General features: G+C 38.9%; 1 protein-coding gene across 2 annotated transcripts in view; it reads left to right on the forward strand.

Moving 5' to 3' along the window:
- Positions 1 to 18,925, forward strand: part of ankrd50 (ankyrin repeat domain 50) — a 64,046-nt gene that overhangs the window by 18,186 nt on the left and 26,935 nt on the right. For both annotated transcript variants that reach the window (XM_057849944.1, XM_057849945.1), the window contains one exon: positions 9,581 to 9,813. In XM_057849944.1, coding sequence (XP_057705927.1) covers positions 9,581 to 9,813 — 233 coding nt within the window. The remainder of the gene's footprint in view (positions 1 to 9,580; positions 9,814 to 18,925) is intronic.

The following is an 18,925-nucleotide window of genomic DNA, read 5'->3' on the forward strand; positions in this document are numbered from 1 at the left end:
ACCTACTTAAGTTTTTTGGATGAGACAGTGAGAAGCTAATTTGGGATGGACACCATTCCAGATGCAACCCTCAATTGTGTCTCCACAGAAATAAAAACAAAAACAATGTGGTCATTTGCATGTGATGAGTCCTGTGACTGAGAAAGTAAGGACATCATAAAACTTAATCTCAGATTATCCCCAGACATGGATGAAAATGGTCAAATTAGCCTCTTTGGTTGTTGTTATTCCCTCTTAACTAAGATGAGTTGTTGAGATCAGTTGTTGTATTATGTCTTCCTGACTAAGCATGGATTGTTCAAATTTTCTCCATGATAAAAAAGGACTGAATCAATTACATAATAAAGAGTCAAGTGAATCATTGTTATTATTCATTATTATAAAGGTATAAAAACACAATACATCTCTATTTAAAGTACACAGCATTAACTGTTGTAGAAAAATTCACACACATACACCACCTATCGGTACTCTACAAAGGAGTTTGTGATAAGTCAGGGGTCCTCAAATACAAATCTTGAAGGTCCACAATTATTTTTTTTTCAGACAAGCATGGGTCCATTTATTAATGTAGGTCACTGGTGTCAAACTGACTCCATAAAGGGCCAAGTGGGTGCAGGTTTTCTTTCCAACCAATGAAGAGGACACCTTTTAACCAATCTGATCTCTTACATGGGTAATCAGTTAAACTTTGTCAAGTGCTGCTTTTTTCAACAGAAAATTCATTGGTTAACCTGTTTGCGCGGTATCGGTTGGAACAAAATCCAGCACCCACTTGGCCCTTTGTGGAATTGGTTTGACACCTATGTTGTAGGTTGAGTGCAAGGCAGGTCGTAGGTGGTAAAGGTGGTTTTCTTTGGACCAAACAAAAATACAGTGTACATTCTGATTTAAAAAAAAAAAATTTACAAAACATTTTTTGACTTAAAATAAAAATACCCCCAAAAAACATGCAAGTACAATGTTTAATCATGTACACTGAATAATTGACAAGATCCGTCATTAAAGTGCAAACAATAACTATTGACCGTATATTTTGTAACTGTAAAACACTGCTCGACAAAAAAGAAAACGTGCAAGTATATTCACTTGTTCAGAACATAAACACTGTAAAACACTGCTCAATGAGAGAAATGGCATTTGGGGGTCACAAATCTGTTTACTAACATCATCAACCAGTACTTCAGTGCGTCTTGTGGTTGGTAAATCTGAGAGTGAGATTTGTTTGATTTTAGTTGTCATTTCCTCATTTTCTTTCCCTTTGAACATTGCTGTCATCACTTCAGTCATACACTCTTTTATTATTTCTCCATCAGAGAACGGCTTCTTTGGTCAACACCCACGACACTCTTGAGTGAGCACTTCGTTGCAATTTGTTGTTGTGTCAAAGATTTAACAATAACCTTGCTTGACTCTTGATATGACTGCTTCAACCTGTTAATTTCTTGCCTTCTCAATTCTGATTTACGGTAGGTGGAAACTTATCTTCAAAAGAGCTGTGCTCTTTAACATAATGGCGTTTCATATTTTAACTTTTTATCAGAGCAACTGTCTTATTAAGCACATAGGTTTGGTACTTGGACGCATATTTGTCATTCCATTCCTCATTTAAACGGCGAAAATGTTCTTCTCTTGGTCAACTTTGAGCATGTCATTATGTTAGATTCGGTCTTCTGGTGGCATGTGTGGTGTTAGTAAACGTTGCTTAACGTTGTGATCTTGAACGTTGCCCGCATGCAGCGAGAGTGCCGGGGTAACACGTGGAAATAAATAACTAAATCCCATTTACTCAAAAGAAGACTGACGTTCTTCAATGAAAAATAAAGTACACGACAGAATGAACAAATAGATTGCAAAGTGCCGGGTGCGACTGCTGCGGTCCGTACACGCTAGTTAGTAGCATGCAGGCTCTCTCAGCCAATCAGCACATCCATGCACGCTCTCTCAGCCAATTAGCGCATCCACACAGGCTCTCTCAGCCAATCAGAGTCATAGAGATGACAACAGAAGTGAGAACATGGACAATATTTGAGTAAAAATGAAACAGAATTTAGCGATACAATAGTAGCGCATAGCGATATATTGGCGATCCATACTAATGATACATGTTGAAAAAAAGGTTGTTTTTTTGTTGTTGTTGTTGTTTTTTCGTTTGTCCGCGGTCCGCTAACTGAGGACCCTGGTGTTTAGTGGTTCATACTGCTGCCTTTCACACACAAGGTACAAGTTCGATTCCCAGTCAGTGCACAAATACCCAGCCGCTGCCGATCCCAAGGCCTGATAAAAACGGTTGGGTTGTGTAAAAAAGGGTGTTAGATGCAAACAAATTGTGTGAGTGACTCGCTGTGTAAACATAAGTGATTGAAAAGCCAAAAGTCACCTTTCCTTTAGGATTCGCATCAGAATGATGGCCAATTTATTTCAATCCTTTGACATAAAAGTTGCGATCCGTGATAAGAGCTTTGATAATCCTCCTTCTATTGTTTGTTTTTCTGCACTAAAACAGTACCCTGACAACCATCAATGATAGCGTAATCTAAATGTACCTTTTTTCCTCATTTGTTTTGTATCTCGTGGTCAGGGTCAACCTTGTAATGTCATTTCAGCAGGCCCCTTCTGATGAGTTGACTTATTGCTTGTAGCTGCCTGTAGCTGCCTTAACCTTGCAGCTACATCAGTTGTTCCAAAACAGCTCGCAAGTGCAACATGACAGATGGTGAGTGCATTAAATGTCTTTCACACCATGTCTTCTGTAAAGCACTTGGCATCGACTCGGGCATATGTTGAGGACTGGAGCGAGAGCGCACATTTGAACACGCTCAGCAAAGTGGCTTTTGTGCGCTTACTTTGCCCTCTAATATCCCACAGAGTTGTCTTTTTGTCTGCCGCTCTAGTTTTTTGACTCTTTGACAGCCCAAAAAGTAGCTGAATTGCGCGAGAACAATAGTCCTTTGTCCAGCCCACTTGCTGTCACTGTGGATTTGATTGTCTCGGTAGGCAACACAGACATGGCCATTCACGCCCAGTCATCCCCGAGCGTGGACATTCCTTTTGGCAAGGCTCCCAGATGGCACTGCAGGTTCTCCGCGGGCTGCGTCCATCAGGAGAGATTAGCCGCGGAAGGCCGAGTAAGACCACAATGACTACGGGAAAATCGTCTTAAGGGTGTTAGGAGATTTGCAAAAAACGTGCCGCGAGGGGTAGATGTTTTACTTTGCCTTGTTAGGACTGTTTCTGGACAGGCAAAAGCTCATATCTTACACGAGATTGAGCTCATACAGGGTTAGACAATAGACCCCAATCACGTGACGTCACAACTCCGCCCCCTTGACTGGTGCCGCCATTTTGTCCGTCAGCTCATCGTGTTTACATATTACCGCTACGTACATTCCTCCTATTACTGCGTGTTTTTCTGCTTGTCTAAGGAATCACCGCCTAGTAAACGAACCCAAAAACCTTCTTGACAATCGTTAACATTGATTAATCAAAATGGTGAAGGCATGTGTGGCGGTTGGTTGCAGTAACAGAGAACATGAACGGTCATTTTAGTAGTTGCTGTGTGCCCATTGTTAAAAGGGCAAATCTCGAAAGCAGCACAGTTTGTTATCTCGGTCCATGATGCCTTTGTGTCGACAGCCGTTAGAAAGCAGCGAAAACATCCATATGATGCCAACACGATCGCAGACATAATCAGACGGAGACTACGAAGCTCATCGCCACGGTCGCGCAGCAAGAAAGTGAGCGCAACAACAGGTGTTGTGCCGAAAAAAACCCGCCCTGCGTGAAATGTCCCCCCTGACGGGAGCGCCCACACGGAAACGACTTTCTTGTACTGTGAATATGTATTATTTTACTCTGCTTGAACTAATAAATGTCATACCTGTGTGATTGTCATTGGGATATGGTCGTGAAAACCTGTAGACTAATACATTTCTGTTCAAAGATGGTTATGTGGCCCAGTCCACGATTTGTTACTAAAATACAGTACTAATATTTTGTGTAATTTAATTATTTAAAACTGATCTTACAGTCGTAAATCCTTTACTGTAATGCGTCCATGAAAACATTTGATGTTTTCACGTCAATAAAGCGATATAAATACATTTCAGGCGGGGCAGCTATTTTTCGGCACACACCGGCCCATTGTCGATCAAGTTTCATTTTACAATCGTGACAACGGTGACGCTCAGCTGACCAAATGTCGGTTTATATTCGGGCCGGTGCCGATTTTGGGTACCCGACTCCTCATCGTGACATAAACTGGAGTATGATTGGAAATTTTGTGGTCTCAGGACGAGCTCTGACGCACGGGACCGGACGGGAGGAAACATCGGTTTGGGCATCAAATATGGATCTGGCGACTGGATCGACCGAAGCTTTTCCAAATAACGGCTTTTATGAAACTCATCCAATGAGTTTACAGCGTCTGAAAGCACCGGGTCTTCCATAATTTGCAAGTGAATCCACCTTTAGAAACTAAGATCAATGACAATACGAACACACAATGAGGGACAATATGGCGGCACAATACAGCGATCACGTGATTGAGTGACGTTGGTGATTGGGGTTTACATGGGAAATTAGCGCCAGTTATTGATCCCAATAATCCCGGGGAAAAAAACTGTTTGCTTGAACATGAATAACATATTTTTAGGTACATTTAATGAAAAGTACAGCAAAACAATGCAAAAACATGAATCTCATGCAAATAATCCTACTACAATTCCATCATCGCATCCATTATCATTCCATAATCACTCTAGTATAGCCAGCATTTTTTCTTGGGAGCTCCAGGAGAAGGCGGGGCCGCAGAAGAGCCCATTGCCTGGACGAAGCTTTCATGTCTTCCCCTTAGCGCCCTCTGGAAGTTTCCCCCGACCCCGTTGTCGTGGCAACAATTTAGAAGTCAAAGAGATGACTAAGGCAGTTATGGCTAACGATTTTCAAGCGAGACCGTCGTTAGGACGATATTATTTACGCCATTGTCACGCGGATGAATTATTACATGTTATGTTCATACCATAGATTTTATGCTTTTTAAATTTCTCTAACTTACTTGTCTGCATACGTGGGCATTGATCTGCACACCTCACACTAAACCTAGTTTCTTGTCTCTTCATAGCTGAGCCTATTCCAGCGGTCTTGCCACTGGGGCTGAAACTTCCTTTTCTTTTTATATTGGATTTCGCTTTCCCTCAACTCCTCCGATGACGTCTTTTTTTTTCATCTTGTCTTGTAGTATAACGTAAGGTGGGGACTGAGATACTGACAGTCAGTCAGCAATAGTAATCGGGTTGTGCGCGTTCACGCAGGAGCGAGCGAGTGAACAAGGTGTGTGTACGCCCCATGGAGCGCAACGACTGGCTACACAGCAGTGTTGTTTTCATCAATGACGACGATAACGAAATTAAATCGTCAATGAACAATTTTTTCATGACGATGACCTCACATTAACAAGCTAAATGTCATGGGATACTAAACGATAACGAGATAGATGCCAGTTGTCGTCTGACTAGACGAGAACGAGATGAAAATTCGCCATATTTTCCGTCGTAAATTCACAATGTGTGATTTAAAAATTTTTTTTTTTTTATCGTCTGTGTGGTTAGCACGCGTCTTATCTGTTTGGTAGTGTCACTCATGTGTCGTACTGCGCCTCCCCTCGACCCCGCCGCCCCACACACAGGCTTACTCACCAGCCGGTGAGTAAGCTTGTGCCCATTCCAGGCTCCTTTTGTGAAACACATGTGTCAGGTGCTGCTTGGTAAGTAGGGGTGCACGATATCCATTTTTTAAACGAATACCGATAACTTCCTGCTCCTCAAAGCCGATACCGATACGATACCGATAATATCAAAAATACTAGTGGTGGATTCAGCATAAATTTGCCTTTGACCTAACCAGAATTTTCATGATGACATGAACATTATTATAATGAAAAAACCAAGACAAGAACAGTTTTGGCTTCAAATTAAGTGCCTATATTTATTTTTGTCAAATAAATATAATTTGAGTCAATCACAATCAATCAGTCAATATCATTGACGATGTGTTCCCCTGAACAATGAGCACTGAACTAAAACAAACATAAACCCAACAGGTATTGTGCTTTGTCAGCAGATAAAACGTTTGGTGCAACAGGAGAGGAGACTTTTGTGGTCTCGGTCCATGAAACGGCTTTCTTAACCTAGCAATTATAGGACAGCAAGCCTATCAATAACCAAAAGGCCTCTAAATAACTAGTAAACATAACACTGTAAAATGCAAACATTTGCTAATTGCCAAAGTAAGGTTTATCACTCAGTGATGGAAAAATACGGCCTCTAAAACAGTAACAAAACTTTGCATACTGGCAAAACAGGAGTGGAAACAAATGCACACATCCCAATCCACCGACACCGTGCCAAAAATATTTTTATTATCGGGCCTATTAATAATGTTATCGGATATATTGGGGTGACGTCATAATTCCTATTATCGGACCGTCCGATAATTATCGTGCACCTCTATTGGTAAGTTTTGTATTTTGGCTATGCAATGCCATGCTGCTTTAGCCTTTATAGGTCTGTGCTGAGTGATCATCACACACTAAACTAACTTGTAGCGGTAGTATAGCGTTAGCATTAGCATTTGCGCGGTGACTCGGTGAGTCTTAAATTCTTGGAAAACATTTTGCATACAGTTCGTGGCATCCAGTTGAGTTTAATTAATTGCAAATAATGTGCTGTCTTCTTCCTGAGTGTGTATTATCATCTTGAAGATGTTGACATTGTTGTTGAAATTGTTGGAAACCTTTTATTTATTTATTTATTTGTTCATAGACGAAAATATTTTGAGAATCGTCGACTAAAACTAGACGAAATTTTTGTTGACTAAAACACGTTGACAAACACATTTTGATATAAGTAAAATATGACTAAGACCAAAAAGTATTTTTGTCCAAAAGACTTGATGAAAATAAAAAGGGCTTCCAAAAAAACACTGCTACATAGACTGCAAGGTTGTCTTTGAAATGGATAGCGCAACATCATCAAAACACGGAACCGCTAGGAATTAATGTGAAATAAGATTTTTTTTTTAAATCGACACATTATTAATAGTAATAATAATAATAGGTACAAATAGTCATTTTCTACCCACTTGAGCGGAATTGGAGAATTTTTAATGGCACATTAGTGTTCCCTTAGAAGTCAACTTGTGTGATGACTTATGGGATGAGAAAATTGGACATCAGTGTTTTGGAGTCTTAGCGATTTAAGCCCTTCAATTTGTTTTGACTTTTTGACCTCACCTTTCACAAGCATAATGAACTTTAACAACCTTCAACATACAATAACCTAAAAATGGAACAGCATTGAACTAAGTGCTGTTCTCCTGTTTCACGTTTTACCATTGCAAGCAATGTCCCGTTCCAAAGACAGTGTACGTCACCTTGGAAGTTGAGTAATTTTATTCGTGCGATCTCTGCTTCCTCGGGAGGAAAAAAAGGTCTCTCAATTTTTCGTATCGATGAATTGATTTGTTAAAGCATATTTTTAAATACTTAATTAACGGCCCCGATTAAAATGTCACTATCCTAAACTCTTTACATCCGTTATCGCTGGCTGTTGAGCCAGAAGTAATTTAATGAGTCTCAGGAAATGACATTTTGCCCATCTTGCACTCGCGGTGCTCACACTGGAACAGAGAAGCTCAAACAAGACTGCAGAGCTCGAATGCGTGTGTTGACCGCTGCGGTTCACTTAGCATTCATGTGTGATATTAGCAGCAGAGCTTACAGATTCCATGTCTGGCTAGCAGCTTGCCGTTGCTGGAATGGTTAATGTGGCGTTTAAAAAGCCAGCTTGTAATGTGACGTCTAATTCAGAATGCCGTACGTCATGTTTGTTCATTGAGAGATGCCGCAGGGGGCCTTTTTAATTCACTGTCCACATCCAGTGTCACTGTTGCAGCAAAATAGATTATTACATTTTAATAAAAGCATCTCAAGACATTAGCTCACAGGCCAGTACAAAAAGGCCCACTGAATTATGAATGCATCTGCTGTAAGCCAAAATAATGTGCAGTGAACTTAATGGTTGCGTACTCAACGCCTACTCAGGGAGTTCTTTCCTTCACATCAGTGCTGCGTCGCCCTTCACACAAATAGTTGAGTCGTTGCTTTTGTAACACTCTGAATCATTAAACTTTGGCAAGGTACTCTCAAATGATTCCGGTCTCGGGATCCCTTATAAATCATTGTGTTTTTAATGCTACCTTGAGGGACAGTGGTCACTGCAGTGGACAGCTATTCAAAAGTTGGTACTTAAAAGACATTAATTCTTTATAGAACAAGGGACACTTATGATCTTTAACAGTTCATAGGTCGAGTGATTATTTTTTGTCATTTAATATAATCTAGTGCTGCAACGATTAATCTATTAACTCCAGTAATTCAGTTATAAAAAAGCTTCCAATCAAATTTTGCTGCATCAAGTATTCATTTAATCAGTAGCGTTTATAATGGGTCATTTTGAAAGTGTTTTTATTAAGTTTTATTGATATGGATACATATACTGCCCTCTAGTGGCAACAGTGTATATGACATAACGCATTTAACATGTTTGAATCCAGCTGCTCCCTGTGAAGACCAACATAAGCTAATATGTTTTTATGCATTTGTAATTTAGTTTATAGGTATATTTAGCTGTTTTTTGTGGGGTATGCGTTTGAATGATTTGTTAAGAATATTGTGGGGAAAAAAAGTTAGCACTTCACAGGATTTAAGCTAGCAGACTTTTTACTTTGCAAGTTAGCCATTTGTTCTTTTGTTGTACTTAGATCCTGTTTATTTATTTTTTTAATACCATTTGAGGCTAAAATCAGGTATTTTTATTTATTTTTAAATGAAAGTGCAATTCTGCATAGTTTGAAGAAACACTTGGGAATTTTATTTCGTGTTCGCATTTAATGGTCTTTTGAAAGTGCAATCTTGGCAATCTTTGTTTTACATCTTCTAAAATTTATTCTGCAATGTATTAAATGTTCCTAATCTGATTACTTGATTATTCAAACTAACTAGTTGATAGATTGATCAACTTCCAAAATAATCGACAGCTGCGTCCCCATTAAAGTGTACATTTTCTAATCTAATTTAATCATTGTTGTATTTTTTTATAAATACATTTCTAATTGATACAATGTCAATTAAAACTAAACTAAGGAAATTGGAAAGACTGTAAACAGAATTAAAGAAAGTTCAAATTTCCCTAAATTCAAAATACAAACTTTGCCAAACTTGAATAAAAAGAACTGCACGTATGGTATATGAAATCAGGATTGAAAATGTTGTTTTCTCAGACATTGTGGGATCCCACTAAATACACAAAATATGCCATGCTTAACTTCTCTCGCTGTTAACCAAACATGGTTGTTGGTACTTCTAGCAACCACTGAACTTTGTTTATCTGTCATATTGTATGCGTGGTACGTTGCATAAAACACGTAATTTTGTGACTGTCTTTGATCCAATTTAGCATCGCCACCTCATATTCTGTTTACATACTAAAACATTTGCCCTTTACTCCCTGTCATATCACAGATGCGTGCTCTTGCCTCTCCTGAGCGCAAAGCCGCCACCGCAGGCTCTCTTCCTGCTGGTGGACTCTGTGGACGAGGGTAATCAGTTGGGTGAAACAGAGCAGAGGTCGCCGCCCGGCTCCCCAAGGACCATCGCTGAGCTCCTCGCTAGCCATCACGAGTTCCTGCCACCGTGGTTTCTACTCATCTGCTCTGCACGGAGACAGAACAAGGCTGTTACTAAACTTTTCACAGGTAAAAAAAAAAAAATCCTCAAAGAATACTTATTAGTTGTAATTAAGGGCGGGAATTTAATGCATTATTATTAATTATTTACAAAAAAAAAAAAAAAACGAGTTTAAAATAACACATTTTTATCACATTTTGCGTTCCAAGCAACATAGAACTTTTGTCGTTGTTTGCATAAATAACTTACAACCGATTATGATGTGGCCATTTTTATGAAAAACCTATAAATTAAGATGTAACACTGAACACACTTAAAAAGGAAAATGACACCTACTGGTGACTAAAACACGTACAAAATATATTTCATTTTCCGAGCGCCACAGCTAACCTAACGCTAATGTACAGTGATCCCTTGTTTTCCTCGATTAATGGGGACCAGAACCCGCCGCAATAAGTGGAAAACACACAAAAAAAACTTTGGTTTGTGTGTGTGTTCATTGTATTTATTCCAATTTAGCTTTGAAAAGAGGTCCATAGAAGTAAATAGAAGTTTTTTTCACTTTTTTTCCCCAAAGTATAATTTAATAAGCTGCTCACTTACACACAATGAGTTGCCACAGCAATTGTTTAACAATTTAAACGATGATTGATGCTTGCGGTGCTTTGAATTTCGCTTCTCTGGATAGAACAAACATTAAACATCTCTCAATCATCGCTAACTATAATAAGCAACTCCAGTGCACTACCTGATCAACAAAGAGCAGGGAGACGGAGGGAGGGAGTGTGAGACTACACGATCAGCTCAGTACAGCTCATCTGTATTTATTTATTTTTTCAATTGAAAAAAAAATCCGCGATGGACTGAGGGCGCAAAGTTCTAAGCGCGAATTAGCGAGGGATCACTTAAGAATGGAAGACTGTACGCCATTCAAGCGCAAATGAAAGTTAGAATGAATTTGCTTTATTTAACACTCTAAATAAATATTATCACACATGAACGCCACCACATTTCTTGTCAATTGTGTATAAAAAATAAAAATCCATAAATGAAACTCGCTGGAGTATAAATCGAAGGGTTTATAGTGGGCGGCTTATTGTCTGAAAATGACAGTAAATGCATTTGTTCAGCGTTACCAATAATCACCCCTGTGTATACTTGATGCAGCCGTTCACTAAAGATCTATTTACAGATTTAAGAATATATTTTTGTGCCATTGAAATGCAATTCATTACTAAGTCGTTAATTAATCAGATTATTTTTTTTTTAAATCAAGTCCCACCGCAGTCATAATACTTTCTGCCTGAAAACTCATTTGATGAAGACTGTTCTAACAGTATCTTGAGCATCTCGACGTGGCAAAAGACATCAAGGTCGGCGTTGCGGTGCTCGCATGGTGTCCTGTGACACCAGCTGCTGTTATCTTGTCAGACCAGCAGCCGCCATCCCATTAATCAATACGCAAGTCTGCGTTCCCAACAGCTTACCAGGTCGATTTTGTGCAATGAAACGGAATTAACTGCAGTTGTAACCCCAAATTATAGCACCGTTTTGCATATTTTATTTTTACTTTATAGTCTATGGTTGGGCATTGTGAAAATGTGTTTGGAACGATATTACAGCTTCCAAGGTGAGAATTTGCAGTGTATTGTGTTAGATGAAGCAATTGGATGACAAGCTGTACAAAAGGAAGTGGAGGAGACGTCTTGTCTTTTGTCTTGATAGCACGCAGGTTGATTTGGATGCGACTTTGGTTGCCCTGCCATTACAATCAGGCTATTGTAATACAGGGATACTCAGTTTATCCAAGAAATCAAAATCAGTAGGTGATGTGACCTGGATGAATTGGTTTGTGATTTGATTGCGCTCGGTTTTGTAAGTTCAACCGTTCTGCAAATGAGCCTGTGCTCTTTTTGGGCAAATTGACACACTCATCACGTGTGAGTAAACCATTTCCAGAGGGGTGCAGTGTACAGATATTAATATAAACTTTTTTATACATGTAACTGTGTTATCGTCTGCTCCTGGATCTGTTGTAAAACCTCATTTAGTTTTCATTGAGTTTGTGCACTGGCATGTTTCTGTGTAGCCTACAATAGCCTTGGCTTTCTTCCTTTTGACGTTGCTTTTAGCAGCGCTTTTTGTTTTGTCTAGATTCAGTCTTCCGCTTTGAGTTGACTACAATAATAATGGCTTTGCTTCTCGCAGACATGCACACAAACAAAATAGTGTAACCCATTTTCCATGGGCTTTCTCCATTCTCTTGCATTAGGAGTACACTAGTCATTGACCACTGTGCAGTCTCTAAAATAGAACACTTAAGTAGAGCGAGTCCTCGAGTTGTTTCTACAACACAGATACAACCCAATTTTGTACACAAGTTGGAAAACACTTATATGCATCGCTAAAGAATGTAAAACAATGGATATAAGAAAAAACAGGACAACAGTAGCTTGACTCCTGTGGTTGGCTTGCACACTGAAAGTGGCGCAAACTAGACAGTATACTATAGGTCACAAGTAGAGCTGCAGCTATCGAATATTTTAGTAATCGCGTAATCGACTGAAAATCCTATCGATTAATCGAGTAATCGGATAAAACATTTTTTTTTTTTTTAGGTAAAGAGCAATTATAAATATACATGTGAAAACAAGACATTTGAGCTAATATTGAACCATTTTCAGTCAATCAATGTCTTTATTTTCGATGTACATTGTTGAAAACAGCCAACAATTGCCTCTCAGATGTGACTAGAATTAAAAAAAAAAAAAAAAAAGAATAATTCACTGCTTTCGCTCAAAAAACTTTTAAAGATCTATTTAAAAAAAACAAAAAAAATGTATATATTTCTTACCTAAAAATGCCATTACGCTTGATAACACACATCACTTAAAAGTTAGGGATTTTTCCCGTGTTTCAATTGAATTTCCATTTGTGTCAAGCCATTTTTTAATTTTAGTTAAGTTTTAAGTTAGTCTAAACTGTAAGTCCTGATAGGATTTTGAGTTTTTGCAGTGTTCAAAATAAATGTATTGTAACATATCAGATTATAATATGGCGGGGATATTTGCATGCGTTCCTGAATGCACCGCATGACGTGCGGGGGTTAGGGAGGTGCGGGAGAGCGAGAGACATGCCCTCCTGTTGTTGTTGTCGTTCCACAAGTTCCCGAAAAAGAAATAATTGCAACCTAATGAAGCAAGTGACTCTTTGTCAATGTTACAGTATGATACCTGCTGTATTGGATCACATTAGGGACCATTGCTACTAGGTGTTTTATCCAGCAATCACTACTGAGCTAAAATTGGCAGTTAGCTTTATCATATTTTCATTTTAAACGCTCATCACTCTACAGTGCTGTTTTCACAGATTAAATAAAGCCTGTATGTAAGACACGTTAGCCACACATCGACAGTGGTCTTAATAGAAACCTAGCCCTCCGCAGGTCTAACGTTACATGAGCGAGTGACAGTAACGTTAATCTTATTTATTAGCGCTGAGAAGTGTACTACTTTAAGATGGCGGCTGTTTACTAACACCGCTGACTCTGTCATTTCGCATCTAGTTCAACCAGAGGATGCGCTAGACATTTTCGTTGTCTGTCATTTTGACTGACAGGGTCATAAAAATCCGGTCATAGTCTATTTTTACCCGTCACTTAAATTTTTAAAATGATAATGATGACATATTCAATAGTATTTAGTTTTCATTCATTTTTAATTAATATTGTAACGCTTGCTTGGCGGCGAAAAATTAGACACGGAAGTCGTGGTATTTTTCTCTCTTTTTACTCTGCTTACCGCCAACAACTCCGCCCCCAAAGAAAAGGAGGCAACGATATAGACCCCAATCACCAACGTCACACAATGATCTTAATTGTGGTTGTCAGCCCAAAATCTTCTAAATATATATTAAATGCATCTTACCAGATATAAAAAGGCTACTACATAGTCTGTGGTGATCGTTTGGTGCCCAGATTTCTTGTCGAATTACAGCAGTCCATCTCGCTCTCATCTTCGCGTCTCTCAGAATATGGTAGAACTTCAAGTCTCTCCGTCTATCTTCTCTGTTACAGCAACCAACCGCCACACACGCCTTCACCATTTTGATTATTAATATTAACGAGCAGAAAAACACGCCGTAATAGGAGGCATGTACGTGGCGGTAATGTATAAACATGACGGGCTGACACACAATATGGCGGCTCCGGTCAGGGGGGCGGAGTTGTGACGTCATGTGATTGGGGTCTATACACAGGCGGCAATCTTGTCCATCAATTGGATGACGCGCTGGCACACCGGGTGCACCAATAAGAACCTCGCATTGATGTGTCAATCACGGTGCCGCCGCCAGACCCCGGTTACGCTACAATATTCTGACAGAATAGCCAACGACGTCATGCATTATGAGAGACAATAGCTAATTAATATGCTAACTCGCCACCCTGTGGTCTGGGGTGTGAATTGCAACCTGTCAAAATGACTGACGGACTTCAGTTTTTTCCGTCACCGTTTTAAAAAACCGGTCAACGACAGAAAATTTCCGGTTAACGCGACCCCTGAGTTCAACATACATGTGATATCTATGAGACGCATCAGATGCTCCCTGCTACCACCGTAGCATCGTGCGGGCTATTTTTTAGCAACGTCGGCGTAATTTGTTGTGGCTGTTGGCTGCAGAAAGGTTTTTTATATTTTTTTATTGCTTCTTCCTCTACGCACGTGACATCAGCGCGTTGTCCCGCATTAAAAGTAGTCCAGGCAAAACATGATGCTTAGAGCTGGCAAAATTAAACGATTCCTCGAGGTGAATAAAATTACTCGGATCAGTTTTTAAACTCGAGTTCCTCGAGTTCCTCAAGTATTCATTTCAGCTCTAGTCACAACTATTGTAAAGCGAGTACAACCAATACAGTGACAACATCAAAGTCGACCAAAATCTAATCCATGAGGCTAGCCAACTTTCAATTTGGTCGATCGGTAAGGTTTATTTTCCCACAAATGTTGTTTGAAATGGTCCACATTTTTGGAGTGTCAAGGCAATCTACCTTTTAGTGTCTCCTTCAGAAAATGTTTTTAAGAAGCTGGCCTATTTTGGGCTGGAGGAGGTTTGGGGTTTTGTGGATAAGGTTCGTGTAAAAGACTTAACCATGAGGCTGTGACCATAAGAATCGTTGTGAGGAGAATTGCAGTTGTCTTTTTGGGAGTCTGACACATACTATCAAGCATTGCTTGGAATGGACTTTTCCTGACAGAGATGACTCTTTTTTTTTTCCCCACTTCCCCAGGGGAGCACAACTCTGGATTCTTCTTCCCTTGCTCAACTGTTATTCCTTGTGTCCGTCTCACGCTTTGGAATGTGCTCTGGGAACTTTTCAACACCTCTGAGACCATAGCAGGAAGAAGGAGGCTTTTCTGAGTCCTGCAGCAGAATGCCTCGCTTGCATCCGCTCAGCTTGTGAACAAAGACACTTCTGTTTGTGACGATTAGGGTGCGAATTCTGATCTCCAGGGCGCTAGCGTGTTATGATCACTCATTTATGATAAAGCCCCAGACTTCTCCCGTGTCAAGCTTGGAACTATCAGATTAAAAAAAACATTATGTGGTGAATCTAGAACCCCCACCCCTCCACAACTTAGTGCAGTGCTACTGTACAGCCATGATGGAGGCAGTGGAGTGGAAACACTTAGGCGGCAATTTTGGTCAGGAGCTGGGTAGAGTGCACGCCAATTTTACAAGAGCTCAGGGGCAGAAGGCAGAGCAGAGAATAGGGCTGGATGAAGGTGGGGACATGCGAGTCAGGCTTGCAAATGAGACAGCTTTTGAAATATAGATCCTTCAAACCCCAGTGGGTGTGAGATTTAAAAAAAAAAAAAAAAAAAAAAAAAAAAAAGGGGCAGTGAACACAGTCCAATTACTTGGGTTCCTCCCGAATTTTAGAATTTTCTTTGAGTCTATACTACTTTGAACGTCCCAGGTTGAAGTTATGGACTTAAAAAAATAATACTGTTCCCAATCTTTTCCCCTTCCAATTTTCTACATCTAGATAGAAAGAGCCCACGGGTATAATTCCTGTAAAATCTCTGCAGTTATTAAAACGAAAAGGACATAAAACCCTTGATGAAAAGTCTTTTCATGTTTTCAGTGCTTGCTATGAAGTATGGGTGGCTTTTAGGTAGCAGAGAGATGGGTAGACTGAAAATGAAATGACAGGCACCTGAACGGGCTGAATGTTCTTGAGCTATTCATTCACCTTCGATCCCTGTTGGAACATTTGTGAGCAATGAATTTGTTTAAAAGTTCACTACCTGTTACGTAGCACTATGCAGCACGTATCAGTATAACTTCAAACCAAACAGACTAATCCGTATCTGTGACGTAGTAGGGCAGGGCGATATGGCCTTAAATCAGGGGTCCCCAAACTACGGCTCGCGGGCCGGATATGGCCCGCCCCCACATTTGGTCCGGACCCCTGAACAATTTTTTTATAAAATTATTTATTAATTTTTTTACTTGTGTTATTTATTTCCTGGCTTTTTCTGTGAAGAACCCAGAGAGGTTTATTATATTATATTTAGGGCTGTCAAACGATTAAAATGTTTAATCGAGTTAATTACAGCTTAAAAATTAATTAATCGTAATTAATCGCAATTAATCGCTATTCAAACCATCTATAAAATATGCCATATTTTTCTGTAAATTATATATATATTCTGTAAAATAAATTGTTGGAACGGAAAGATAAGACACAAGATGGATATATACATTCAACATACGGTACATAAGGACTGTAGTGGGCATTTCACTCTACTGTCATTTAAATCTGTCTATGCTGTCCTCACTCCGAAGCGTCTACTTTTTCCAAAGCTAGACAGCTAGTGAACGACGCCATAATAATCAGACTTCTTCCTTTTTCATCTGATTTATTAATAAAATGGCCTCAAACCATTGTCCTCTTTAGACCGTCGTATAACTACAAAAAAAAGTACACAAGCATTGCATTAGCAACAACGTTAGCTTAGCACACTATACAGGTTCGCTAAACATAAACAAAAAGCGTCTCATACAAAAAATATAACATTTCGCTTACTAACATAATATGTACATTATTTACAACAACCATACTTACGGACAAATCTTGTCCAAGGATCATATAAGCACAACATTACAACGTAGGCGTCAGCCCGAGACGTCGTGCAGCCATATTGAACTGGCAAGAAAACAATAAACCATGTCGCAAAGCGACCACAAGAGTTCGCTGTTAGACAGCACAAAAAGCCTTGCTGTAAAACTTACCAAAAAGCAGAATACTGTCTGAGCGGGACATGTGCGTTAATTGCGTCAAATATTTTAACGTGATTAATTAAAAAAATTAATTACCGCGCGTTAACGCGATAATTTTGACAGACCTAATTATATTATATTATATTATATTATATTATATTATATTATATTATATTATATTATATTATATTATATAATTATTTTTATTTTATTTACTTTTGTTCTGTGAAGAATCCAGAAAGGGTTATTTGATTGTGGCTTTCTGAAAAACAATAAATGTTTACATTTAGCCACTCCTGCAATCGTCACACTTTTTCTGTTACAAACTGACCCCGGCCCCTCATCAGAGAAGGGAAAAGTTATGTGGCCCTCACAGGAAAAAGTTTGGGGACCCCTGCCTTAAATAGTTATCACGATAAATTGAGCAGATTTACCTCGATAACGATAAATGACAATAAATTCGCCCAAGCGAACCGTTATATATTTAAAAATCTGAATCAATGCATGAAATGCAAATTAACCAATTCTCATTGATTTATCAATCAGCTTTCAATTTAACATGTTTAACAATTGTACATGCAGTGTAAACATTAAGTATATAAAAATATCTTGTAAACAATAAGCATTCAAGTATGAACATTTATAACGACTTGTATGACGAACAATGTACAATATTGCTATGGTCACTGTTCAAAATTGTCATTTTAACACAAATGACTTACAGCAAGAGGGGCTTAAACAATGCACTTCAAACGGAGGACCAAGTATTAGACAACTTATTGTTAATGGCTGCTGTGACATGATTGCTTGACACAAGTCTTTACTTCAAGGTTTCAGTTTTTTTTTCTCAGAGCATTTCTGAAATACGTTCACACACACATGCACCACACACACACACACAATCAACTATACTGCACTAACTCTTATGCCAATGAAACATTTAAGATTTTATTATGGCAGTAATGACACAGAATAAAGCAAGCACATACAGAAAAATAGCTGTGGCCATTAGACGGTTATATTATAGGCTACACTGTTGGATTATACTTTATGATGAATGCTGAGCTGATTGTAAATGTAAATTGTACCATCATAAAAGCTATCCGAGAAGTCATACACAATGATAAAAAATAATAGGACATACTGATTACTAGATGTAATCTGTGCCCAATCCACTCATTGAGTTGAGCCACATCGACAAGGTTAGAGCCGTTGTCGGTGGTGACTTCACATCCCATGCAGAGAGCATTTGTTTCAGGGCCTGAGCGATCATTTCACCCGTGTGGTCGTCCGAAAAATATCCTGTATCCAGCAGTAGTGCAGCTACCACATGTTGTCTATGAAATGGACAAACTGATGTAGGACTCCATGGTTCGTCGTCCTTCTCGAATCCAAAATGCAACAGACGTCGAGTTTAAGCCTGCAGCTATCGATTATTTTAGTAGCCGATTAATCGATTCACTAATTAATTCGAATAATCGAGTAATCAACTAAGGAACATAAAAAATTAAAATACCTGACCTGAGCCTCAAATGGTATTAAAAAATAAATAAATAAATAAATGAGGATATATGTACAACACAAGAAAAATTGGCTAACTTACATAGTAAAAGTCCACTAGTTTAAATGCTATAAAATGCCGGGGTTTTTTTTCTTTTTTTTTTTTTTTACAATGCTCTTAACAATAGGTAAAACACATATTTCCACAAAAAATATACCTTTAAATTATGAATGCATTAAAAAACATTAGCTCAAACAAAAACTTAGCTTATGTTGGTCTTAACAGGAAGCAGCTGGATTCAGCCATGTGAAATGAGGCAGACTAGAGGTCAGTGTATCCACCCAAATGAATGAAACTAAAGGCAAACTTTCAAAACAAACCATTACAATGCCACT

This window comes from Corythoichthys intestinalis, chromosome 11 (assembly GCF_030265065.1).
Source record: "Corythoichthys intestinalis isolate RoL2023-P3 chromosome 11, ASM3026506v1, whole genome shotgun sequence".
NCBI classification, from domain to species: Eukaryota; Metazoa; Chordata; class Actinopteri; order Syngnathiformes; family Syngnathidae; genus Corythoichthys; species Corythoichthys intestinalis.